At 40.7% G+C, this 27922-nt stretch overlaps 1 protein-coding gene across 1 annotated transcript in view; it reads left to right on the plus strand.

Annotated features, from left to right (window-relative positions):
• The first annotated feature begins 3618 nt into the window (after positions 1 to 3618).
• Positions 3619 to 27922, plus strand: part of LOC124128530 (EGF-like domain-containing protein 2) — a 28650-nt gene continuing 4346 nt past the window's right edge. Inside the window, exons 1-12 of the mRNA XM_048382579.1 lie at positions 3619 to 3773; positions 9745 to 9825; positions 11128 to 11375; positions 12006 to 12096; positions 13368 to 13642; positions 17703 to 17793; positions 18413 to 18541; positions 19281 to 19418; positions 19991 to 20214; positions 20741 to 20889; positions 21167 to 21306; positions 22683 to 22773. Coding sequence (XP_048238536.1) covers positions 3662 to 3773; positions 9745 to 9825; positions 11128 to 11375; positions 12006 to 12096; positions 13368 to 13642; positions 17703 to 17793; positions 18413 to 18541; positions 19281 to 19418; positions 19991 to 20214; positions 20741 to 20889; positions 21167 to 21306; positions 22683 to 22773 — 1769 coding nt within the window. The 5' untranslated portion in view covers positions 3619 to 3661. The remainder of the gene's footprint in view (positions 3774 to 9744; positions 9826 to 11127; positions 11376 to 12005; positions 12097 to 13367; positions 13643 to 17702; positions 17794 to 18412; positions 18542 to 19280; positions 19419 to 19990; positions 20215 to 20740; positions 20890 to 21166; positions 21307 to 22682; positions 22774 to 27922) is intronic.

The raw sequence follows: 27922 nt of genomic DNA on the forward strand, positions 1-27922 counted from the left end.
GTTGATATTTAGTTATTTATGCAAAGTTATTACAGTTAAAAACAACTTATGAAACATATTTGAGCATTACAAACAATATCATTAATGCAGTTTAAAACATGGGCTATAGGCCACCAGTAACCAAAGCTAGGCCACCTCGACTGGTAGTTGTAGTAATGGTAGTAGTAGTGATAGTGGCACTGCTAGTGGTAGAAGTTGCAGTAGTAGTGGAAGTGTAGTACTAGTAGTAGTAGTAGTAGAACTAGTAGTGGCAGTGGTGCTGCTAATGGTAGAAGTGGTAGTGGTAGTGGTAGGAGCAGTTGTAGTAGTAGTGGTGGTAGGGGTCAAGCGGTGGTAACGGTAGTGATACTATAAGTAGTAGCAGTACAGTAGTAATTATAGTTGTAGTTGTAGTAACATTTGTAGACGTGGTTAGTAGTAATTTAATACCACGTGTATGGACAATGTTGGCTATACAATATCTACACATTCTGTAGGACAAGGGCATTGAGGGCATGATTTGGGGAAAAAAAATGGGGGGAAAGACATTTCTTCAAGAAAAAGACATCCCATGGGCACCATGTGTGCTCCCCTTCTTGTTGATCTTTCCAAATTTGACGCATCAATGACAAAAATGATCTTTGATACAAATCCTTGTTTCGACACGTTTCATGGATTCCCGTTTTCAGATGAACAGCTTGCCTTTACATGTGCTTTAGCACGAAGATGGACGGGGGTATAGGAACGGTGTTCCTTCGTCCGTTTTCTCAAAAACTACTAGTAATTAAGTAAGAGAAATGACATTTACACACTGATATTACTGGTCATGATCTTAAATGAGGTCGTAAATTAGTGTCTTAAATTCAGTTTTTACAGAGCTATGGCCCGTGCTTCTTGTTTTCAACTTTTTGCATACTCCGTGAACTGGGGACACGTTTTCTCAGGAGCTACTGAAATAACATGGAAACTTTGCATGCCTATCTAAGAGATACTTAAAAAGATTGAGTTCGTGAATTAGTGCCATAAGTTATTTTTCCAGAGGAGGGTCCTTTTGTGTGTATTAATTTCACACTCAATATTTTTTTTTCTGATGACACCTTTGTGCCTTTTTAAAGTTTAAATTCACTACTATATCAACAAACACAATTCTAATGTGTCCCATGGCGGGGGATAGTGATAATGCTGTTTTCTTGTTGTTTGTCATTCATGAACACGTACTCATGATACAGCTGGAATCGAACAATTGACTCTGCTTTTGGCAGCGATTTCTTAAGAAATGGAAAGAGGTTTGTCGCTTTTATTCATCTGCACACACACACACACACACACACACACACACACACACACACACGAATGAAATGACACAGCCAACATGACACAACTCGATGAATCGAACGTCTCGCGGGCTCCCCTAACGGCTCACGTATACTGAAACGAGTTTAAAGCCAGATTATCCGCTGAATGCAAAATGTTTTTAACTTGGTTATGTCTGTGTATATCAATACTATTATAAACACGATTTTAGAATTGACATTTTAACGTTTCTTACAATCGATTTTGGAGTAAGCTGCACACTTTCCAGGTTGCACCTTTTGAGAACATTCTATGATCGAATCATCAGCTAAGATTCTTGTAATCATAAGCTACTCTCAAAACAACAACGCCTTGTTCAACTTTGAATTTAGATAATATGCAAAGTTAAAATGAGTAATAAATAAATTACTCCACTCGTACCCGTTAGATATAGTTTTTATTACAACTTGTGATTTTCAAAATTTGCCATACTGACTTCAGAAAATGCATGATTAAAAAAAATAAACATGAACATGCCAAAATGTCAATTTATAAATCAATAGCGTGTGTGTCCACCTCTGGTTGCGATGCAAGCAACACATCTTCGTCTCAGGCGTCGCACAAAGTCCTGTGGGATATCTGTCCATATCTGCTGCAGCATGTTTCGAAGTTCCTGGAGTGTTTGCGCCGATCCATCTCATCCCACATGTGCTCGATTGGTGAGAGCTCAGGGGAGCAAGCCGGCCAGGGGATGACATTTACGTTGTTTTGTTGAAGGGAATCCTGAACAAGTCGAGCAATATGAGGCCGGGCGTTGTCATGTTGAAAGGTAATGCCTGGGCCATGACGACGCAAAAACGATAGAACAACAGGGCCGATGATCTCGTCGCGGTAGCGCTGTCCATTGAGATTTCCCTCTACCACTATCAAACGGGTCCTCTGTCTTTCTGTAATCCCACCCCATATTATAACGCTGCCGCCCCCGAACCGATCTTCTTCCATGACACAATGATTGACGTAACGTTCACCTTGATGTCGGTACACTCGAATCCGTCCATCGCTGTGGCTGAGGTGAAAACGAGACTCGTCAGTGAATAGAACTTGTCCCCACTGCATGGCCGTCCAGCGTAGACGCTGTCTGCACCACTGTAGACGTGCTTGACGGTGGTTTCCTGTCAAATGGGACGTCTGGCGGGTCTTCTGGCGACAATCCCTGCACATCTGAGGCGACGACGTACGGTTTTGGAAGATATTCGTCGAAGGCCAGGGATGCTTCTTGCAGTCACTGTTGCTGGCTGGAATCGATTTCGTAGGTGTTTTGTTCGAATCCAGTTGTCTTGTCGATTATTGGTGACGCGTGGCCTGCCACTCCGAGGATGGTCTCGGACTGCATTCGTCTGTTGCCAACGTTGCCATAAACACCAAATGGATCGATCCTGCTTCAAGCATACCAATTGCTCGCAGACGCTCATCTTCGGACAGGCGTGGCATTACGTAATGTTGAATAACTGCATAATTTTGGTGTTTTTCTGAGTGGTTGTTGTCAGCACGATGCTAAACAATGCATATGGAATCCCGTTAACGCACATGTTTTATACCCATTCTTGGGTAGTGAAATGCATAGGGCTTGCATAAAAGTCAACTTTTGCATGGAATGCATGCTTTTCTGTAGCAGTTGCGTTTTTGTAATTTGATTCCATACATGTACTACAATAATGAAAACCAAACTTTACTTGTTTGAAAAATACACTAAAATATTGGTGTCACAGGAACTTTTGTTGTTGAGTATACATTTTGAAATACACGTAGTCGCACACTCCCGCTTTCGCTCGTTAGATACATTTTGAAATACACTCATTGTAATAAAAACTGTATCTAACGGGGACTCGTTTAGTTACCTGTATATGATCAGGCGAAACAGACCCATTGTGTGTAAAAGAGAAATAGAGGTGAACATTAAATGAATGGAGCACAGAAAATCAGTGATGACACCGGGTGTCCTGCTCCAGCATGATTCAAGAAGGCTATTCACAATTTGTTAGTTGCCTGAAGCCGAACCGCAGTACACCTGCGGCCTGTGTACGAAAACAACTAGAAGGAGGCCATTTGAACATATCTGATAATTTTCAAAGGAATATTTCCAGTTTGTAAAGACACTTGTCCTACCCCGTCCATCCTATAGATTGTTTTCAGGACTTGTCACCGTTTACAGAACAGACCGACTGACATGACTGGTTTTGTGCACTCCATGGTTACGTAGTGTGACAAAAACACATTTTGTATAAATTTGTTCAACATATGTCAAAAAGATTTCTTTTGTTAGCTTGTGTAAAGGAGTGCTGATGCATATCGAGATGTTTCGGCGAACCTCACTGGTGGAGTAACGGGTATGTATATGTACGTAGCCTTATCCGACAACAGTTTCAATATATCTCTGAAACAGGCTGCATCTACCTTGTTTAAGAAGTTTACCAGCTGGAAGACCTGTTTGGCAGAACTTGGTAAGTCGACATATAAAATCACCATGTATATATATTTACACTTTACGTATCGCATTTTTAATTATATCAAATAGACTCGATATTTATGTTTTGTTTATTTGTTCATTTGTTGTTTATTGCCTCACTCAGACCTCGTCGTGTAAATAATAGTGACCGGATAAGACAATCCAATGATCGATATTGTGAGCAATAATTTACACCGTTTGTGTATGAGGACACATTGACGTGACCGAACCTGACTACCGATCAATGAAGACACCTCTTACGTCCAGGATAATTTGCTTCCTGGGTACGAGTACAGTGAAACCTTGTTATCTGAAACTCCATTAATCATATACTGCTTAAGAGTGAGTGAGTGAGTTTGGCTATACGCCGCTTTTAGCAATATTCCAGCAATATCACGGCGGGGGACACCAGAAATGGGCTTCACACATTGTACCCCATGTCGGGAATCGAACACTTGTCTTTGGCGTGACGAGCGAACGCTTTAACCACTAGGGAGTGAGTGAGTTTATGCTTTACGTCACATCGGCAATATTTCAGCCATATCGCTTTAACCACTCGGCTACCCGACCGCCCCTATACCGCTTAAGAAGAAACAAGATACTATTAAATAAAAGCGACCAAAAACCGAGTCGGTTATACAATTCCGACTATATCATGAGCATGTGGTTATGAACATCTCACAAATAGTGATGATATCTTGTGCTGAAATGTGAGTGCATCCTGCCCCACCGGTGGCACCAAGGTAAAGGCAAATCAGGTATTCATCTGAAAAGACACGGGAACACATTGAACGTGTCGAAAAAGGGAATTGCTTCGGACATCAATGTTGTCATTGATGCGTCAAATTTGGAAATGTCCTCCACGTGTCTTTCTTAAAATGTTTTGAAAGCATTACTGAGGCCTTGAATGTTGTAACCTGGACCAAACAACTTTTGTTAATGTTTCCTATGCCGCTCGTTGAAATCATCGAAGGAGTATGCTCGATTGTACCGCAAAATGTGTAAAATGTAGACACGAAAGGCTGGAGCTGCTGGAATATTGCTTGACATAAAGGGTAAGTTGACTTTTGGAAATATGCATAAAGACAAAGATCAACAAGAAGGGGAGCACAAATGGTGCCCATGGGATGTCTTCTTCTTGAAGAAATGTCTTTCCCCCCAATTTTGGTCCCCCAAATCATGCTCTCAATGCCCTTGTCCTACACAATGTTTAGATATTGTATAGCTAATATTGTCCATGCACGTGGTATTAAAGTACGACTACCCACGGCTACAACTTGTGTTGAAGATTCCTATGACGCTCTTTGAAATCATCGTATAAAGAGTATACTCGATTGTGGCACCAAAGGCTGGAGTTGCTGGAATATTGCTGGACATAAAGGGAAAGTTGACCGTTTGAAAGTTGAAGTCATGCTTCATGTCATATGGTCTATGCATAGATATAAACATAAACAGACGAAGTCTCCTTCATTTGTAGTTCAGGTGGGTACATCAGAGAAGGGAATGAGTTATTTGATGGTTATTGAACGATGTCATATAATCGATATACCTGAAACTGAAGTTCATCTTTTCGTCAAAATTCCTTGTTTTCCGAGAAGTAATTCCGATTCTATGCATAAGAAGCCGATCAAGCAAGAAGGCGAGCCGATTGTAGCCTATGGGGGTTCCCTGCTTTTTGCTTGATTGTTTTCTCATTAAACTTGAGACGGCATTTGGTTTCATTTTTGACAAGTAACCCCGAACCTGTGACGATAGAAATGTAAATCTATAGATTCAAAGCCAGTGATTAACTTGTCACGATTATCCACCGAAATCAATTCCATAGGACGTGAAAGGCAATATAGCGGTGATAATTAAATGAATGGATCACTGAAAATCAGTGATGACGCCAAGCGTTCGCGAATTAACATAAAACAGTAGTGCTGGATGCTTGGTCACGTTTTGTAACAAATGCCCCAGGGATCAGTTTTTTCCTTAAGTTTACATGTGGGATAGTGGTGTACAAAGTTAAAAAATCAAATGTATACTTGGTTCTTTGCTGAGGTTGCAAAACTGAAGCCAGTGCTTTAAGTTTGTGAGAACCCACACCGTATTAATTCCACTTGTCTCAAATATATTCTTTGAATATAAAGAAAGTCCTTACTTTATAGTATTAAGGATTATGGTTTATCTTTGAGACAGGGATTTGTTGGTATGTTTGCTGAACCAAGCAATATATTTCTCTTTGTACGGATTTTTACGGAGCATTGGAATCCAGTACAAATGTGGAATGGACATTTATCAGGTTTAAGAGTCAAATCTAAAGTTGATAGTAGTGATGTACTCTTTTGGCAGATTTCTTCCTCGGATAACATTCTTATCTTATCTGTGACATTACAAACAATTAATGTAGTTTGCGACAACATTCTAACGGCACTCTGAGCCAATATCAACATTCCTATTGTCTCACACTTCGGACAGTTCGATATATTATGAGTGGACAGGTTGACTTTGAGTTAGCAGGATCAAGATCTAAATTCGTTTCATCCTATGACTGGAAAATAGTCTACATATAGTTTTCTATCTTTTCATACAGTTATGTGGCAGCAGTATTGTTGTATACGTAGGCACTTGTGTTGATTCTAAGTGGCAAGAATTCAATGATGCGTTGAAAAAACGTACTATTAGCCTACGGTGGTCCAAAGTGTAACATTGTGGCTTCCCTCACTGTTTACGTCCTTGACACCTTCGCTAGCTATAGCCTCCCTGCACAGATAGCTCCGTTGTGAGAAGCTCGACTTTCATCCTTTCTATCGTACTTGCCCATGCGGACGGGAAACACATATACCTGCCAGAAAAAGACAACAAACTTTTCAGCCTGTTTCCAATATTGTTTGCGGGATTCAAGAACGGGGCACATGCTTAATTCGAAACATCCACCTGTTATCAATACTGGGCACTAATTCTGTAATAGGGCCTATTATTTATTGCTGCTGCCACATACTGAGCAATCCAATTATTTAATTTACATTTTAGGATTGTAAACCTTGTGTATTTCAATATACTTTGTTGATTGCTCATTGGTCTTGTGTGGTCATTTACTGATTTCACAATTTAGTTCTGTCCTCAAATGTATCGATTTCCGGGTTTCAGCAATTAACACGCTATATGAGTGAGTGAGTGAGTATGGTTTTACGCCGCTTTTAGCAATATTCCAGCATAGTCACGGCGGGGGACACCAAAAATGGGCTTTACACATTGTACCCATGTTGGGATTCGAACCCGGGTCACCGGCGTGACAACATGCTATATCACTACAGTGTTGTCAATGTAGGGTTAAATTACCTGCAGATTTACATTTGAGAAGTTAAATGTATATCCCTTTTCTCGCAATGCCGTGGGTTCTCCATGCCTTAGATTTATCATAAAAATGACAAACCAATCGAATAATGCAACGATATATCTCATTTCAAGATAAATCAAATACGTACGAGTATCTCTTCTATGCTATTTGAGTTGAGCCAAAACATCGTCCCTCCTCTTGTCTCGAACTACGGTGTCCTATAGTCTAAACCACGCGAGAATTTTACATTTTCACTCAAGGCAAAGGTTTACTTTTTCTTGGTCATTGACTATGCATACCCTGTGAAATCTCATCACTATTCTACCGATTTCTCCCTACTGCATCTGTTTCGGCACATATGTAAAATCATACAGGAATGTTAGGTGAGAAGTGTTTGCATTGATGTCAGTTATCACGAAGTAGTATTGTATTGACGTGAATGCGACAAAAATTTCAACAAAACAATAGAACGATCCCTTCTTTCACAGACAGACATCCACATTGCATTTTTATTCATTAGAATCATACATAACAATCGTTATTGTTTGGCCTAGATCAACTGTAACAAAATGAACGATCTCGAAGAGTACATCGAATTTCAAATGGCCTATTGTCGGAAACATTATATTTAATAAATTAAGCATAATTAAACTGTGATAGTTTGTTAATGTGGCTATGTAACGTCATGTAGTGACAAGTTCAGTGTTACCGTAAATGTATGTGAGATACACTGATAGAAAGGATGAAAAGAAGGCTAAGTTGAGACACTGCTGAGTGACATGCTATCAAGAATTCTGAGCCATGTCCACCAAATAGATGTAAACACAAGTCTACAGTCGCAGCATATGCAAAACGTGATAAAATTCAAGAGGCAAGAATTAGCCCATTGACAGACAAAAACAGAAAGCATAAAACACAGATGCAAGAGAAAGACATTTTAGTATACACCCATGTTTGATGGTGCCTGAAATGAAGAAAGAAATGGTTTATCATACCAGTATCACAGTTGTGTTGGGGACCTTTAGTTTTCAGTGTTTTCAGCCAAACAACCTTTTGATAACATTTGTAAATGTTTGGTCAAATCCAATGTTTAAGTGTTTACTTTCTTTTAACCGGTAGTGTAGTGCCAGACAGATAGAGAGATGCTGATGTCCAAAAGTGTGATTTCGCATATGTGGAACCTGTAGTTCAGACAGGAGACGTGACGACGAGGTATGGTCGGTCCCCAAACAACGACTTCATCCCTGTACTGTTAGGTACCGTGACCAATATGGTGGTACATGTAGGTCAGTAACAGTCAAGGATGGGATGACGCACGATTGCAGAACGGAGCTGACACGGAACACAACTTTCACCATCCCAGTGCTCGGATAGAAGTTTGTACCACCATGATGCGTACCGATGTTGTCCTGTCAGGTTGAAGTTTCAGATTTGCACACCCCCGTCACCCTTTTGTGCACCTTTGCGTAATGGAGACAGTGCATACAGTAACTTACCGTAACTGAAGAAACATATGACAGAACAGTTCAGGTATAATAAAAACAACATAATACTGTCGTCTTAACACATGGATTTACAGTAAAACAGCGTCACATTTCCGATAACTGTTTACAGTATAACCAGACGTCAATAATATTTAGAACGACGTAACTGGGGAAATCGCCGATGACCTTGCAATATTTTCAGGTGAGTCTAGATTCACACTGGGCTTTCTGGATAGGCGTGGACGGATGCGTCTTGACGAACGTCAACGTAAGGCAAGGTGATAGATATTCAGGATAGGGTGTGTAAGGACATAAGACGGAATCACTATGACTGCCAGAACGCCGTTGCATATTGTCCATGGAAAGGGAGGCTCGCATACAGCAGCAATACATCATCAAACTTACCTCCATAGAGCACGTCTGGGACATGATCGGGAGCCAGTCGCTGCAAGCGCAGTGGACAAGACTCTCTCAAATTGTAATTAGGAGATTGGTTTTGACCATGTCACACCTTATGATTGATCATTCGTTCATTGTTTGACGACACACCACATTCGCCTTTTGGTTCTCTGCACCCTCACAATACATCGCCAACAAGACCAAGGGCAGAATAGGTCTTCAGCAACTCTTGCTTGCCGTAAAAGGCGATTATGCTTGTCTGGAGAGGCAACTAACGAGATTGGTTGGTCAGGCTCGCTGACTTGGTTGCTGCATGTCATCGTATCCCAATTGCGTGGATGTCAATCACTGGATTGTCTGATCCAGACTCGATTATTTCCAGACAGCCGTCATATAGCTGGACTCTTGCTGAGTGCGGCATTAAACAACAAACAAACAAACGAACATCGCCAACATGTCTTTGAACATACACTTGAAACGGTTTAAATTGGATCAATAATAAAAAACTTCCTTCAATATGATATCTTATTCACGTCCCTTCATCATTACAAGTCTGTTTTGTACTACCCAATTTAGGTGTATGCAAAACAATAAACCTGACCACATACTCACAGTTTGTGGATGACAGGAATTTTTCTGTCTTGTATTAGACTACCAATGTCAAACAACCGTGGCAATTGAACTTACTGTAGTGGATGATGTATTTTGATGTATTCATTATTTCTCAGATATCAGGTAAATGATTTTTCTTGTTTTGTCAGACACGCCTGGGGAAATGTGCTTAAACACCGTCTACAGCTTTGGCTCTCTGCTGCTGTTGTACATGTGTTCTGGGCAATCAGGTGAGGCTTAGTTCATCGCTTGGTCTATTTACCTGATACAGGTGCAATGTTAGTTCCATATTGTTAGAAGTGAATAGGTGTTTACGCCGCTGTTAGCAATATTCACGGCGGGGACACGAGAAATGGAGTTCATATTGATTATACCCATGTGTATAATAGAACCAGAACCTTAAACATCAGCGAAACCCACCTCCCGATATTGATAGTACGAGGGATATTTCATGGGAGAATCAACTTTTGATGAATACCATGATCTGGATTTGGTGAGGTGTCTACATCGATTCTAAAAGCAATACCACTCACTTTGGTGTCAGTTGCATGGGATTATGCAAGTTTATTATAAACATTTTTGGTGAAATGTCAGCACAAAAGAAGTATTATTCTACGGCAATCGTGTTCAAAGCCAAAACAAAAAGGTTGTTAGACTACTTTATGGAGTATCAGGGAATACCAGTGAGAAACCTACTTTGTACTGCTTCAATTTGGGGTGCTACTGGAATGTGTTGATACCATTGTGCAATCACTCACTTACTAACATGCATCTCAGAGCATCGTAATATAGTCGTGTGTTTGTATGATTGTTTCTTGTATAACGCCGCACGCAGCAATATTCCAGCTATTTCAGGACGGTGTGTTTGTTTGTTTAGTTGTTTATTGTTTAACGCCGCACTCAGCAATATTCCGGCTATATGACGGCGGCCTGTAAATAATAGAGTTTAGACCAGACAATCCAGTGATTGACAGTATGAGCATCTATCAACCAAGTCAGCCTGAGCACCCGATCCCGTCAGTCGCCTCTGACGACAAGCCTAGTCGCCTTTCAGGGAAACCATGGGTTGCTGAAGACCTATTCTACCCCAGGTCTTCACGGGTCATATAACGACGGTATGTAATTATACATGCATCAACCTGGTCAGCGGGCCTGACCACTTGATCCCGTTGGATGGAGTTGCTGATAACCAATGCTAACCCTGATCTTCACAGGGAATATAGTCATGTGAATGAATGAGATGCTCTTCACATAAATACAGCAACATCTAAGCGAAGAACACCAGAAATGGGCTTCACACACCGCACCCATGGAACTTTTTACGACTAGGCTACCTCTCCACCTCTTGGTATCATATGTAGGACATATATTAATTATTGAGACAGTGCCAAGGGTTGGTATTTCAGTTAATGTCCAACTCGGTCATAAAGTGTATGCTGTGTTCCGCAGAGTGTGACCTCAATCTAAAAGTTTTTTTGTATTATGAAATACGTTATATAATTCAATGACAATTTACGTTTGTGAAATTTCAGTTGCACTGTTTTCTTTTTCAACTGAACCTTCCACCGATGTTTGTTTTGAGACATCTGAGGGGGATAACTTTGTGTTCACTTTACGTAAGGATCTAAGCGACAACGGGTTTGGACTCAGCTTTAGAATTGATCCACAAGGAGATGGCACTGCAACGTTCGATGTGGATTATAATCTCCCCTCTGGACCAGTCGGAACTTTCACAGTCCTTCCATTCGTTGCAATCCGTGTATCAATAACATCAGACATGGTATGTTTAAACTAAATTCTTGATACGTAAATATTATTTCCATACTTATGAATTGATATGTAAATAGCTACGTTTGTACAAACATCACTGAGCATGATGCAATCGACTAAAAATATGCGATGTACCAAATTTAACTCTGTGTAAGGTTCTACTCAATAAAACATTGCACAAGAAGCGATATGACAGCACAGTGGTAACAGGAAATTATACAACCAGCAGAAACTACAGCATAAACCATTTTTTACACTCAGAATCTACTCATTAGAATAGGAAACCTCGCTAATAAAATTCATCTTTTCAGTCATGTTCTTCAAATGAAACAATGGGTAAACTCATTGTGGTGTTCCACTAATTGTTGCAATTTGGGCATGTGGAAGTTTGCGAAGATAACCCTGTTTAAAGATGTTGAGTTCTTTAACTGTAATATAATGTATGGTTATGATACAGCCTTGTTTGGTCCTAAACCACAGCTTCCACTGGAAATTATTTACCATTGAACGAAATTCAACAAGGATTCATTCATTCAATCGACTCAAGTAACGCGCTGTGATAACAGTGTCACGGAGATTCAACATTTTGACGTTACTGACACCTACACATAGCCTAATTTACTGGTTTGTTCTGTTACAGACCCAAGAGCCAGAGGAGAGATTCGCATTAAGATTTACAGCGGCTAACTACTCGCCATTAGTGGTAGCATTTTGCATCCCTGGTCAACTTGGTAATCTTGGATCACTGTTCATGTACAATTCTTGTTAGGCTCAGTTTTTCTGGTTATAGCTGGTAACAAATGGTTGTTGCCAGTGATACTTTGTTGTAGCTCGTTTAGTTATAATTGGTAGCAATTAAATATAGCTAATTGTCGCAGGACAAACAAAGTTCAATTATTGGCCTTTACGCATTTCGCTACTTCCGCTATGAAAGCGAGGCTTGGAGTGCATAAGGTGATAGCTGGAAAGCACGTGGCTCCCACGGCGATGTCAACAAGGCACGCAAGCGGGACAAAGTGTTACAATTTGGCACTCCCGATAATATCACGTCAACATTTATCGTAAGTATTCCACAGCTCACCTCCTTATCATTGACAAAATATTCTCCTTTCTGAAATAGGGGCGGTCGGGTAGCCTAGTGGTTAAAGCGTTCGCTCGTCACGCCGAAGACCCGGGTTCGATTCCTGACATGGGTACAATGTGTGAAGCCCATTTCTGGTGTCCCCCGCCGTGATATTGCTGGAATATTGCTAAAAGCGGCGTAAAACCATACTCACTCACCTTTCTGAAATAATGTAGCATGTGAGTCCCTGGCAACTCTCATTGCAGTATAGTACATGAAGCTAAACACCGAGAAGCTGTGAGTTTGAATAACTCTGCGTGTTGTATTTGAAGTCAGCTGGGTATTTGTCAAGTAGAAAATATTGACCTTTGACCACATCTTGATAGATATCAGAAATGAACTAAATTGATATGTTGGTTTTATTTATGTTTGTGTAACCTGTTGGGAATATTTAGTCACAAACAAATAAGAATGTGCATGAGATTTTTTCGATGTAAATTGCAATGCACTCGCATACCGTCCATTCAAAGATTATACCTATACTATTGCTGCTGCGAAGGTGAACAGTTCTTTTAATTATGTAAATAAATTATGAGCAAGTCCTATGACCCTTTGCTAAAAGTCGTAGAAGTAGTATGCTCGATTGTGCCTTAAATGGGGACACCAAAGGTTGGATCCTGATCCGTTGGCATCGCAGCTTGACATAAAGAGAAAATTAAATATTGGAAAGCAGAAGTCACCCCTCTTGTCAGACAGTATTGTGGAGATGTATTTGTTACTCTGAATCTTTATGCAAAGATCTAAATATAAAACAAATGAGCCGGTTTCACTATTAAAACACAATGATGTTTGTAATATTGTTGGAATCGTACAATGGATTGTGCTGCCTTTGTCGCTTTAATTTTCAACACATTAAACGCTATTCTACAATGCCTCCAGATCCGACTACCACGACGACCACGACTACCACGACAACCACGCAGCCTCCATTGGTGTTCAGCGCGAATGCGAAATCATGTGTCACCGAGAGCTTGGGGCAACTGGTCATCCCAATTAGGAGACCATCATCGGATAGGTCAACAATGACTGCAGCAGTGACCTACACCAACGGCGATGCAGAATCGACCACTGACTACGCCAACAATGTCACAACGCTCGCCTTTCAAAACGGAAAGATAAATGCTTATCTGGAAGTGCCTATAATCGACGATCTGGTAAGAGTGGTAGTATCGATCTGGTTTCAATTTTGATAGATAAACGATCATTAATCACGTCCTAACAAAGATTGCGGGAATGATTTGAACAGTTCATGCACAGAATTCGTTCAGATATTTGTTCACTTGTTTGATTGTTACAAAGTATCTTGAATATACCTGATCCCAATTGTCGTGTTGCAAAACGAATATATTTCTTAAACGTTTTTTCTTTACTTAAAAGTAGCAGAATCTCTGCACTTGTAAACAGCAGGCATAATTCAAAATTCAACATCGTTTTTATTAGTTTCAACAAATCAGTAAATGGACAATCCTTTCACTGGGTTTTGTGGTTCATCGATCACTTGATATATATATATGTACTTTCATGCAAATTATGTGTATGATGGGTGATGCCGGCAGGGCCTATGGCAGGTTATGCCTAGCCTTTCGCTAACATCTGGTGTCATCACTGATTTACAGTTGTCCATTCATTGAATTTTAACAGCTATTTTTCCCTTTTCGCTATATACAATCTGTTGCGGTGGATAATCTAGACTATTTTCTCTTGCATTGACAATTTATGTTTAACCAAGAGGTCTTGTGCGACCATATTAGCATGGTAACTGTTTGTATCCACGTTTCAAGGCAGCGTCTTTCACCTTCACCATTATTGTTTTTATATTTTTATGTTCTTCCAATGTCTAGATGCTAATCAAAAAGTAATCTATAAGCACTGATTAAGCCATATGAAGATGGACGTTATGTTAGAGATACCGCAATGTTGAATGTAACATTAACGCAATACCACATTTTTATCACAGGCACTACAATGTTGCAGTTAACTTGGGTGACTAGGTTACACAATGTTTGAGACAGTGTGCATGGAAGGTATCAATAGACTACAGACGCCGTAATGTTCCAGTAATGCAACAGGCACTGAAAAGTTCCAGTTAAAGCAGAAATCCCGGAAATGGTCCTGTTATCCAATAGGAACTGCAGAGTAACAGTTAAAGCAGGATGTACTGCCATGTTCCTGTTAAGAAAGAGGCACTGTAGAGTAACAGTTAAAGCAGGAAGTACTGCAATGTTCCTGTTAAGAGAAAGAACTGCATAGAGGCACTGCAGAGAAACATTTAACGCAGGAAGTACTGCCATGTTCCTGTTAAGATAGAGGTACTGCAGAGTAACAGTTAAAGCGGAAAGTACTGCAATGCTCCTGTTAAGAAAGAGGCACTGTAGAGTAACAGTTAAAGCAGAAAGTACTGCAATGCTCCTGTTAAGATAGAGGTACTGCAGAGTAACAGTTAAAGCAGAAAGTACTGCAATGCGCCTGTTAAGAAAGAGACACTGCAGAGTAACAGTTAAAGCAGGAAGTACTGCAATGCTCCTGTTAAGAAAGAGGTACTGCAGAGTAACAGTTAAAGCAGAAAGTACTGCAATGCTCCTGTTAAGAAAGAGGCACTGCAGAGTAACAGTTAAAGCAGGAAGTACTGCAATGTCCCTGTTAAGAAAGAGACACTGCAGAGTAACAGTTAAAGCAGGAAGTACTGCAATGCTCCTGTTAAGAAAGAGGCACTGCAGAGTAACAGTTACAGCTGCCAGTACTGCCATGTTCCTGTTAAGAAAGAGGCACTGCAGAGTAACAGTTACAGATGCCAGTACTGCAATGCTCCTGTTAAGAAAGAGGCACTGCAGAGTAACAGTTACAGCTGCCAGTACTGCCATGTTCATGTTAAGATGGAGGCACTGCAGAGTAACAGTTAAAGCAGGATGTACTGCAATGTTCCTGTTAAGAAAGAGGCACTGCAGAGTAACAGTTAAAGCAGGAAGTACTGCAATGTTCCTATTAAGAAAGAGGCAATGTAGAGTAACAGTTAAAGCAGAAAGTACTGCAATGCTCCTGTTAAGATAGAGGTACTGCAGAGTAACAGTTAAAGCAGAAAGTACTGCAATGCGCCTGTTAAGAAAGAGGCACTGCAGAGTAACAGTTAAAGCAGGAAGTACTGCAATGCTCCTGTTAAGAAAGAGGCATTGCAGAGTAACAGTTAAAGCAGGAAGTACTGCAATGTCCCTGTTAAGATAGAGGCACTGCAGAGTAACAGTTAAAGCAGAAAGTACTGCAATGCTCCTGTTAAGAAAGAGGCACTGCAGAGTAACAGTTAAAGCAGGAAGTACTGCAATGTCCCTGTTAAGAAATAGTCACTGCAGAGTAACAGTTAAAGCAGGAAGTACTGCAATGCTCCTGTTAAGAAAGAGGCACTGCAGAGTAACAGTTACAGCTGCCAGTACTGCCATGTTCCTGTTAAGAAAGGGGCACTGCAGAGTAACAGTTACAGATGCCAGTACTGCAATGCTCCTGTTAAGAAAGAGTCACTGCAGAGTAACAGTTACAGCTGCCAGTACTGCCATGTTCATGTTAAGATGGAGGCACTGCAGAGTAACAGTTAAAGCAGGATGTACTGCAATGTTCCTGTTAAGAAAGAGGCACTGCAGAGTAACAGTTAAAGCAGGAAGTACTGCAATGTTCCTATTAAGAAAGAGGCAATGTAGAGTAACAGTTAAAGCAGGAAGTACTGCCATGTTCCTGTTAAGATAGAGGCACTGTAGAGTAACAGTTAAAGCAGGAAGTACTGCAATGCTCTTGTTAAGAAAGAGGTACTGCAGAGTAACAGTTACAGCTGCCAGTACTGCAATGCTCCTGTTAAGAAAGAGGCACTTCAGAGTAACAGTTAACGCTGCCAGTACTGCCATGTTCCTGTTAAGATAGAGGCACTGCAGAGTAACAGTTACAGCTGCCAGTACTGCAATGTATCTGTTAAGAAAGAGGCACTGCAGAGTAACAGTTAAAGCAGGAAGTACTGCAATGCTCCTGTTAAGAAAGAGGCACTGTAGAGTAACACTTAAATCAGCCAGGACTGCAATGTTCCTGTTAAGAAAGAGACACTGCATAGAGGCACTGCAGAGTAACATTTAACGCAGGAAGTACTGCCATGTTCCTGTTAAGAAAGAGGCACTGCAGAGTAACATTTAACGCAGGAAGTACTGCCATGTTCCTGTTAAGATAGAGGCACTGCAGAGTAACAGTTATCGCAGCAGTACTGCAATGTTCCTGTTAAGAAAGAGACACTGCATAGAAACAGTTAACGCAGGAAGTACTGCAAAGTTCCTGTTAAGAAAGAGACACTGCAGAGTAACACCTAAAGCAGCCAGTACTGTAATTTTCCTGTTTAGAAAGAGGCGCTGTAGAGTAACAGTTACAGCTGCCAGTACTGCAATGTTTCAGTTAAGTATAAAGACGGCAACAGTTCAGTTATGTAAGAGACAATGTAAGGTAACAGTTATAAATGTGGTTCTGCAAGTTTCCTTTTAAGTAAAAGATACTGTAACAATCAAGTTATGTTAAAAACATTGCAAGGTAACATTTATATAAGAGGTAACGCAATGTGCCAGCTCACTGAGAGGCACTGCAACAATCTTAGCAACGTGTTGTTATCATAGGGGCAAGGTAAACAGTTATGTTGGTTTAAATTCAATTATTGGCATAGCACAGTTCCAGCTTATGTACAGACACCGCAATCTTACAGTTATGATGGAGGGTACAAAGTTCGAATAATATTATTGGCAGCAAAATGTACATCTAAATTTCATATGACACCTAGTGATGGACAGTCAGGTGTTCATGTATGGTTTATATTTATTTGCATGAGATACAGTCGGGTATACGTGTAGTGTTTATATCTCTGAATGAGAGAGGGGCAGTTATCCATGTAGGGTTTATATGACCCTGGAAGTGAGGACATCATGTGTTCATGTATGGTTTATATTTCTCTGCATGAGATACAGTCAGGTCTTTATGTAGGATTTTTATCTCTGAATGAGAGAGGGGAGATATTCATGTAGGGTTTTATTACCCTGGACGTGAGACCGTCAGGTGTTCATGTAGGTTTTATATTATCCTGGATGAGGGAAGTGCATATGGACATGTAGGGTTTATATTACCCTGAGAGAGTCTCCCCCTGTTTATGTATTGATGTATCTCATGCCATTTTCCAGGAGCAGTACATGTGTTGTGTTTTAGGTTGTCGAATCACAGGAAGAGTTCTCAATAACAATCAGTGCTTCGGGCTACGATGACGTCACCATCAAGGGATGCATAAACGACGATGACAGTAAGATAAATATTGTGTAATTTATCACCATTGTCTGAAACAGACAAGAAGAAAAATATATTTCGTTCTTAAATTTGTATTTTCAAAACATATATAATCAACCACATTACTTAAGAAAACGCACAAGTTTGTGAAAAAACAACGTCTAGTTTATTGTATTAGCGAATTAGCAAACAGTTATCACATTCCATTTTCTTAACGTCTATAGCTAAAGCATGTTTATGATTGTTTGGATCTAAATATTAAGACATCATTACAGTCTGTGAGCAATCATAATACGAAATCGTTTTTGTGAGGCACCGACCATACAATACTCTACATCGGGGTGGTGGGTGGGGATTTTGAGGTTGTTTGTTTGTAGGGCCGTATTTCATTTTGGTTCCAAGAGAATACATGTAGTTTTACGGTAACGGTTCCAAGACATATAGTTTCTTCTCACTTAAAGGGTGTGCGGAACATATTTTTTCAGAAAGCATTTTTCACATCAAGCATCAAATCAAGCAACATGCTTTTGTGGATGTAAAAAATGGGGCCAAATTATGTTTTAACCCCCTCCCCGAAATATCGAATGAGTGTTTGGACATGTGTAGGAATGATTGATTGTCTGCCGTGGTTCCAGCTGCGGTTCTATTCGACTGTAACCGGTACGGTGTTACCTGCAAAGCCGGCGTCTGTCCACCCAGCAGTTCGACTTGTGACTGTTCCTCCGCTACTGGTAGAACAGGAGATGACTGTGGTATTATTCAATGTAAGTTATAGCATCAGATGTGCTTGGTGTTCAGTACAAGATGCACGATTATTTTTGTCATTCCATGCGGACATGTACTGTTTCCCAATTCTGGGATGACACATAGTGTTGTGGGAATGTGTAATGAATGACGAATTCACACTTTCCGCACAATTCTGCAAGATTGTGGTTTTACGATAGCCTTCCAGCAAAATCGCCTCATCCAACCTGCATTTATAAACTTAGGTACAAGTTAACTTGCTGGCGATCTTGATTTGCAAATTTTATTTAACTTCAACATGGTCATGTAGAGGATTGACTGATAGAGTATATTTTTTCAGCTGGAGACACGAGAAATGGGCTTCACAAATCGTGCCCATGTGGGGAATCGAACCCGGGCCTTCAGTGTGACAAGCGAATGCTGTAACCACTTAGCCACCCAATCGCCTCTCTTTGTAGAGAGTGAGTGAGTGAGTTTGGTTTAACGCCGCTTTTAACAGTATTCCAGTTATATCAAGGCGTTGTCAGCTTAATGTGGGAGGAAAGCCCTAAGTCATGCAGGTCTCAGACGGTTACCACTTCGGTGAAACCCACGAGCATGGGTATGGTGCTGACAAACCTAGAAACATAATTGGGGCGAACCGGGATAGGAACCCACAATCATAGGTTTCTGGCGTGCCCAAGGGACGCAACTCTGCACAGTTGCACCCCCTCTTGTAGAAAAGGTTGTGACAATGATATCATTGTTTGGTCATTGCAGCTGACATAAATGGCCCAGGCTGTTCTGGCATGGACTGTGGAAGTAACGGACAGTGCGTCTCAAACGGGTCAACAGGTGCATGTGTATGTGACTCTGGATATTACAATGGCAAAGCTGAGAAGTGCGAACGCAAGAGAAGTACGTTCATATTTTACTCAAGATAGTTACATAGTAAATTCTCTATTATATTCTCATAATCGTCTCAAATGATATAAAATATCATCTGTTGTGTCTGCAGATCATCATACAGAAAGGCATCATTACGGAGAAAGAGATCTGATTATTAAGAGATTACTGAACCTGTATAAGTGATCATAATAGTTTGTTCGACACGGTGACCTTAATATAACCACATATTTTGTCATCATTATATGAACATATTTGATTAAACTCAGTATATATTGTTTCTTGACGATCTTTTTCAGTATTTTGTTTCTAGTTATATAATATGTATCCCATTTAGATATTCATATCACTCAATGGAGATAATAGTCTAAACCTGGAATAAATTTTGGAAATATATTAATTAATATAGGATCAATTTGCAGCACATTAGGCCATTTTCATATTGATAACCATTGAAACTTTCTGAATCAAACATGGTTATAATGCACTTGCTATTATCTGGGTACATTTTCAAACGTAAGCACTTGTTCATAGGCTGTTGCTCAATGTCTGTGACTGCTCATGTTGACTATATATATAACTAGCAACCATCACATCCTGTGATAAAAACAAGATGACAATCTGCATGAACCCCATCAACCTGTACCAGCCCCTCATCACGGTCTCTGGCTACACCTCTACTGAATGCACTGCCAATCCAGTAGGGGATATCACTGACACTGAAGACAGGATCCCCTCAGACATACAAGGCCAGTGCATCACTGTCGGCTTCAGTGGCAGCTGTGGAACGTACACCACTACGACACAGGTAAGAGGAGAGCTGAAAGTCGCTGTGGACCTCAGTGCTAAGAAGCTTTCATAAAGCCTGCAACAGCAGCAGCAGAAGCAAGGCAGCAACTTCAAATATTGTCGAAAAATGAGCTAATCCTTGCAATGATAAGCCGTTTACAAACTTTCGGTGGACACGTAGTGCTGAGATGAGAGGATCCGCGGGCAGATCATATTTCATGTATGTGAAATGTTTGGATGGCAGGTTCATAATCATCTGTTAAGACTGATATCAATTTACCTATGTATTTGAGGAGAAGCTAGATGCTAGGTTATTAAGTTTACTTGTTCATTTGCGAGTGTCCTAAATCGTTTTAAAGAGTTATATCAAAACAACACACACACACACATACACACACACAAACACAGATATATATATATATATATATATATATATATATATATATATATATATATATATATATATATATATATATATATATAATTTGTTACCCTTTTCGGTAATATTTCGCGACAAAGCAATGTGTCAACATTATGTTCTGCAGGGAGGGAACGTGTGTTATACAATACCATACCGCATCCAGTACAACCCTAACATGCTGGTGGCCTCCGATGAGGTTGTATATGGCAATTGTTGTGTCAACGAATCCGGGCAAACCATATCCACAGATGCCATCCTAGCAGATACTGCAACGTGAGTAATATACCACGAATGACTGTTTTACGTCGAGAGGAGGGTGAGATTATGCAATGCCATTTGTATTATTCAAAATAGCCATACGTCATAATTTGTAGGAGAAGTAGTAGTAGTCGTTCTAGATGTAGCTGTTGTAAAATGTTTATGTATGTGGCCCACGCACATTCACACAATAATTCACTATATTTCAAAGTATAGAACATGTCTGTAGTTTGCCTGTGGATTGTATGTTAATATATACTTATTAAGTGGGACAATTGCTCTGTTATTACAGAAACTTTCTCAACAAACAACAAGCGATTGCTAACTTTTTGGGAGTAAAACTATTCGCCACGCTGAGTAATGGTCGCACCATATCCAACCCTGTTCCACTTAACCAAATCTACAAGCTGTGTTTAAACATCGTGGATGATGGTAAGTGTTTCATGAATTATTTCAATCAAGATTTATCTTTAATAAAAGCAAACGGTTATTAATGAATGTTAAAATGTATAAGAATTCAATGGACACGTAATGATTATTCGATGATGAAATAGTACTTAAAAAGTCAGCAATAGATTGCATTATATCATATTCTGCCAGCCAGACCGGCACCGCATTTAGGTCGCATAATTCGATAATATGTTTGTAAATGTCAGTGATGTCAAAGGTCAAAGTCATCATAAGGGGGATTGCCCAATATACTCGAGAAATATTTGTTGTTAGTCAATGCAACTTGGTAATTGTCATCTTTAGGACAGAACCGAGATCGTAAAGGTCAAGCTCACAATAGAGGTCATTCTTAAAATATGCATGCAGTGTTTTGTTAAACTATTTGCTTATAGTGGTTATGTAATATGAATCAAACGTGATGACAATCTTATGATTTCAATAACAGGTCACGATGACCTACTTTCAATGAGAAGCATATGCTATATTTATGTTTGTGACATTGAATACCACCTTGGGACAACACATTTGTTTATATGCTGGATAGTCCTCGGGAATGTTCACATTCACTATCAAGGTCATACACTCAAATCGTCTTAAGTTTATGATTACTCAAGAAGTGGCATCATTCGTAGAAGTATTGAAGTGGTAAGGTATTGAGCGACTTTTCATACATTTCAAGGTCACTGTAACTAGAATGGTCATTCATTTAGTAATTCTTTGTCTTTATATACTAAACTAACATAAATATGGAGTCATTAAGCAGGAGCATATTGTGAGTTAGACATGTTTCACCAAACAGAAGAAGTAACGACATTTAACCGGAAGTACAAACGACTTTCTTTATAAGATAGTTGGAAGCATGTGGCTTTCACACTGCATGCGACATGTATCTTGCTTTGGTCACGTGTTTCCCTAACCAGACACGATGTCAGTAGACTGGGTATGATGTCATTATTGAGGAACTGGTGTAAATTTAGGTTGCTTTGTATGTAAGATGGAGACAAGTTATGTTAATGTGTTTTGAGGATTGTTTTGTTTTTTGTTGTTAACGCCGCATGCAGCAATATTCAAGCTATATGACGACGGTCTGGAAACAATCGAGTCTTGACCAGACAATCCAGTGATTGACATCATGAGCATCGATCCACGCAACTGGGAAACGATCACAGGCATCAACCAAATCAGCGAGCCTGGCCACCCGATCCCGTTAGTCGACCCTTACGACACGCATACAATGTAGTCGCCTTTCACGGCAAGCATGGGTTGCTGAAGACCTATTTTAACTCGGGTATTCACGGGTCGGTAAGAGGATTGAGTATGCAAATATTTGCCGCTTCTTCAATTATCAGTAATTTCAGGTTTTTCGTACCTTGGCTTGATCCGCATAATCGTCCATAATGGTCAGACGGATTCCTCGCGGAAAGAGGCAGTGGTGTTTGGAAACGATGGGTAAGAGCAGCTTAATCAATTCACACACAAAAAACATGTCCACGACCAAAGGAAATCTCCGCAAAAAGCACAGACCATTGTATGATACTGACTATATTATGAGCGTGTGTTAATGAATCACTATCAAATTGTAATGATACCGGATATTTGCGAAAAGGTGGGCGAATCTTGCAACACCGGTGACACCCATCATAAACACATGCAAAGGCAAGAAACAATTAGCCTGAAACTGCATGGGACCACATGAAGCAAGTGAAATATGAAATTGCATCAGAGATAATTTTTGTCACCGATACATCAAATTCAAGCACGTCTTCCACATGCCATGCCACAATATTGAGGCTACGGATGTTATAACCCTGATCACACATTTTCGGCAAGACCCATTTGATGCTCTTTGAAATCTCCGCGAAAAAGAGCATGCACGATTATTCCCAGAAAGTTGTAAAATGTAGGCGGGAGGTCCTTAAATATTGCTCGAATTTGAAAATTGGAAAGTTGAAGTTATTCCTGCTGTTATAAGTCTTATGGGTGTTTTTGTCACTCTTAAACTATTTACATAGATCTAAACATTATATTTTCAGTTCAGATGGCTCAATCTGTGGAATGTAATTGGCTACGTTGCTATTATTGCACGATATCAGACCATCGATATACCTGAAGCTTGATTTGAACTTCATGTTTAAACACCCTGTTTTGATTTCCGAGCCAATCCGAGCAGAGAATGCATATTTGTGGCCTTCAAAGGCAGGTTTTTATTTTAAGCTCATGTGCCAAAATCGTTCTGTGAATACTGTTTATGTCAAGCAAATGTTCAGAAATTGTACAGATTTAATCACACATGTTCCCGAACTCATGAAACGTTTGCAAAACAACATTTATATATAATACAGTAAATATTACGATGAGTAAACCAATTTATTACATTCGATGAGGCTTGTAATGTTTGAACTAAGATCGTATATTTCATGCAACAATATGTGTGATTTGACAATCTTTGTTTTTCTGAAAATAATAAGATTTTTAGTTTAAATTATTATTATTACAAATTTCCGTGCGTACGAATTAGATGGGCACTTTATTACACAGGATTTAGCAGGTGAGCTACAGTGTTTCATAAACGGAATGCATCAGTTTAAGAAGAGACAATTTGTTCATTTTCAAAATCAGTATCAAAGATAATCTTGTAATCTTAGTAGTATAGAACGGGTCCGCAGGAACCTTTTTTGGTTGATCCGGTTGATCCAGGCGGATGCGAAGGTGATTGGTTGATCCAAGTCACGTGATCGGATAGGATGACTCATGCATCAACAGCGCGTCGGGAAAGGGTGGGGAATGAAAGGTGTGTGTTTATAAGGCAGAAAAGAATTCATAAGAAAACAAAAGTAAAGGGTTATGAATAGAGCTAAATGTATAGCGTGCTGCTCTGAATAGACAAGCAGCCCAGTTTGAATTGAGCGCGCTTGACAACTCACGTGGCCTCGTCGTTTAACCCGCGCTCGCTAGAGCGTGCGACCTGGTTTGATGAATACAGGGTGTGTGTTGAAAGTACATCATACCACCATAGAGACGGGTTGTGTCAACACGATATACGCCGGGTAATGTAGGAATAAAAAATGTACGTCTAGCTGGATCAAATTCATCTTGTACGGTCTACACGTTGTACACCATGAACGTTAGACAACCTGTATGGAAAAAAAAATATAGACAAAATAGATAAGACTACGCAATCAGCAAGCTAGCAGTGTCGTTTAATTACATTTAGCACGCAACAACGAGGTAGTCACGTCACCCTGCATTGACTATAACGCTGAAGGCAACCGGATTTCGAATCACTCGCCGCGTACTATTGTGAACCATTTGTAAAGAATTATTCAGTCCTGTCCCGACTTGCATAGTTGATGTTTCAATGCTAGCGTTTCCATTTAATGCGATGACAAATAAGCCCTACGGTTTGAGTTTTAACCGTGTAACATGATGTGCACAGTTTTAATTCAGAACGTGCTATTTTGAAAATAGATAGAAAACTGATAAGTACATGTACCCGTGTGACCACACGAAGCTAGGTTTGTTGGGAAAGTGATGGAAGCAATCTATAGGACATTTTCATGTTTACAATACTCACCCTTTATTCGAAGAGAGAACAGAGTTTATCATGGAAAATTGTTTGACGAGGAAAATGTTTTATTGGAAATAAATGTCGAAGCAGGTTTATTCATAGCTAATGTATAGCAGAGAGACTAAGCGACCGACCGCCCATAACAATGTCAACATACCCCGGCCTTACAATTAATGTTAACATACCAGCCTCGCCTGAATCTTCCCATTCATAAATTGTGTGACCAGTGTCCCGTATTCATGATATGTTAGGGAAGATGTGTTGTACATTTGTTATTTTTAAAGGGAGTTATTTCAGAGAGGCGGGACTGACCAACCGATCCCCGTCAGTCGCCGATAAGCATGGGTTACTGGGCCTGCTGCCTGTGGAAGCCAAAGGTGAAGACCATCAAGGATTATTTACCAGTGTGTATTGTAAAACCAAATTAAAATACACATACTGATCGCTTTTTTAACATACTCACAAGTGTGCTGTGAAGAAAAGAGTGTCTTCCAAGATTCCCTGCACGTGTAAGACAGTATAAACTCTACAGTAGTGTAGCCCCACAAACAGTTTTACTCTCGCCAGCAAACGTATTGGACGTGAACAACATGAAGAAAGCATCAGAGATTAGACTTGACCCTAGAGATATATTTAGGAAGACTACGTTGAGAAAATCACAACAGAGAAAGAAACCACAAGCAGCCAAGAAGTCGACGCTGAAGAGAAAGAAGAGACAGGTAACACCTAAAATGAAAACGATGACAACCAAACAGGTATTGAAGACAACACCTCAACCCGTGAAAATACAACATGTGTCGGAGGTGAAGGCTGTGGTGGAACGGGCACTTGCTGCCTTGAAGCGTCAACAAAGTCAAGGGTATAAAAGAAAGCTTCATACCCTCTAATCGCACACCGTATTGGATCACCATGGGGGTTGCCACCTGTCCGGTCTGTGAAAAAATGTTTTCAAGGAGAGATGTCATGTTACGACACAGGAGAAATAAACATAGCATACCGCCGCCGCCGTTACAAGCCCGCCCACCGCCGCAAGTCCACTCGCCATTACAAGCCCACCCGCTAACGCCGCCGCCGCAAGCCCATCCGCTACCGCCGCCGCCGCCACAAATCCACCCGCCATTACAAGCCCACCCGCTAACGCCGCCGCCGCCGCAAGTCCACCCACCGCCGCCGCTGCGTCAAGCCAACCCGCCGTTACAAGCACATCCGCCGCCGCCGCCGCCGCCGCCGCCGCCGCCATCGCAAGTCCACTCGTGGCTGCCTCATTTACCATGTATATCTGATCTTCGAGAACAATTCAAGTTCCTGATTCCCTCAAATGCGCTCGTTGTGTGACCCAGTGGTTGTGGAAAGTCTGTGTTTACCTCTCATGTACTCCGGCATGGCCTGATCCAACCCCAACCTACCCTCATCGTTTGGTGTTATACTCAATGGCAGCCATTATATAAGGACCTCGGTGAGCAGCTGCCTCAGCTGACCTTTGTAAAAGGAATTCCCTACGATATCTTGGACGAGGATTACTTTGATGCTCGTCAACAGAACGTGTTGGTCCTGGATGATTTCCTGGCCGAAGCAAAGCACGACAAGCGTATTTCGCGGCTGTTTACTCAAACCTCACATCACAAGAATGTATTGATCTTTCTCTTGATACAAAATCTGTTTCCGAGAGGTAAGGAATCGAGAGACATTGCTTTGAACGCTCATTATGTCACCCTGTTTCATTCCCCCATAGATAAACAGCAAATCAAACTCTTCGCTCGTAGAATTTTCCCCGACATATGGATCACTTTATGGCTATGTATGAAAAGGTTGCTGAAACACCCTATGGACAACTCACCATCGATCTAAAACCTACCACCAAAGATAAGGATCGACTGCATGTTAACCCCATAAATGAGGAAAACAGGAGAACAACAGCACAGTCTGAACCTGATCTGCGTAGGGAGAAGTTGACTACAACAGAATCTCTGGATCGTCCTCTGACACAAGAAGAGAGATTGCCCCAACATCAGCTCACGCCAATTGAAACCGATTCAGACACGAGTAGTGAGACATCATTGACTATGGCCACGGCTTGCGCAGATTGCGGGGTGCTGATAGATAACATGCACGATCTGCAGCGACATATCAAACACTGGTGTCCGGCCAATAGCCTTCAACCTAAGAGAAAGCGTGCCAGACTCGAGAGTGATGACGATGACAGAGACTTTGACGACCTAGCCTCTTCCAAGAAAGGCAGTGGTCTTGCCGTCAAACCTCCACGTGGGAAGTCAACATTCACTAATATGGAAGCCGCGGAGTGGCAAAATGTAGGCTTACAGCGCATCTGGAAGCAGGTGTACGATACGTTTCATGACAAGATGAAACTGAAGAAAAAAACAGTACAAGCGACAGGGACGAACGCAAGAATGGATTGAGAGAAGATTGAAACGGAGGTGGGAGGCTCTAGTGCGTAGTACTCTCAACTATGCGATGGAATATACCACGTACTTTAAAGAGGCACCTCTGTTTCAAAACATGCTATACAACCTGGGAGACATGAATCCTTCCACGGAACAATCTGTTCTCAAAAATAAAATCAAACTCCTCCTAAAACCCAAGATGAAAGAGATCCTGCCATTGATGGATAACGACGGTGATGACGAGGAGGAGTATGATGATCGTGAGCAGAAGATTAGGCATAAATACCCATCACTACTATATCAGTCTAACAGTCAGAAGAGAATGCCGAGTCAACGCCACGCGTCTAGTTTGATTCATATTTTGAAAACACCTTGTAAACTGAGGCGTTTGAACGATAAGAAACGCCGAACTTCCCTGTACGTGAGAGGAATTGTGAAACTGGGACCTCCTGGACGGAAATCGTTACAAGCAATGGATAAAGCATAGACTATAGACAACTATTCAACCTTAAAACAGCGTAGAAAAGGAAACATTCAACAGTGCGAAATGTGTTTCAAAACATGGACTCGCTGTTTAAACACTAGGGCCTTCGAACAGCAGCAGCATGTGTATATGAGTGACTAAATA

The sequence above is a fragment of the Haliotis rufescens genome, unplaced genomic scaffold (assembly GCF_023055435.1).
Source record: "Haliotis rufescens isolate VD_foot unplaced genomic scaffold, xgHalRufe1.0.p SCAF_4, whole genome shotgun sequence".
In the NCBI taxonomy this organism is placed as follows: domain Eukaryota; kingdom Metazoa; phylum Mollusca; class Gastropoda; order Lepetellida; family Haliotidae; genus Haliotis; species Haliotis rufescens.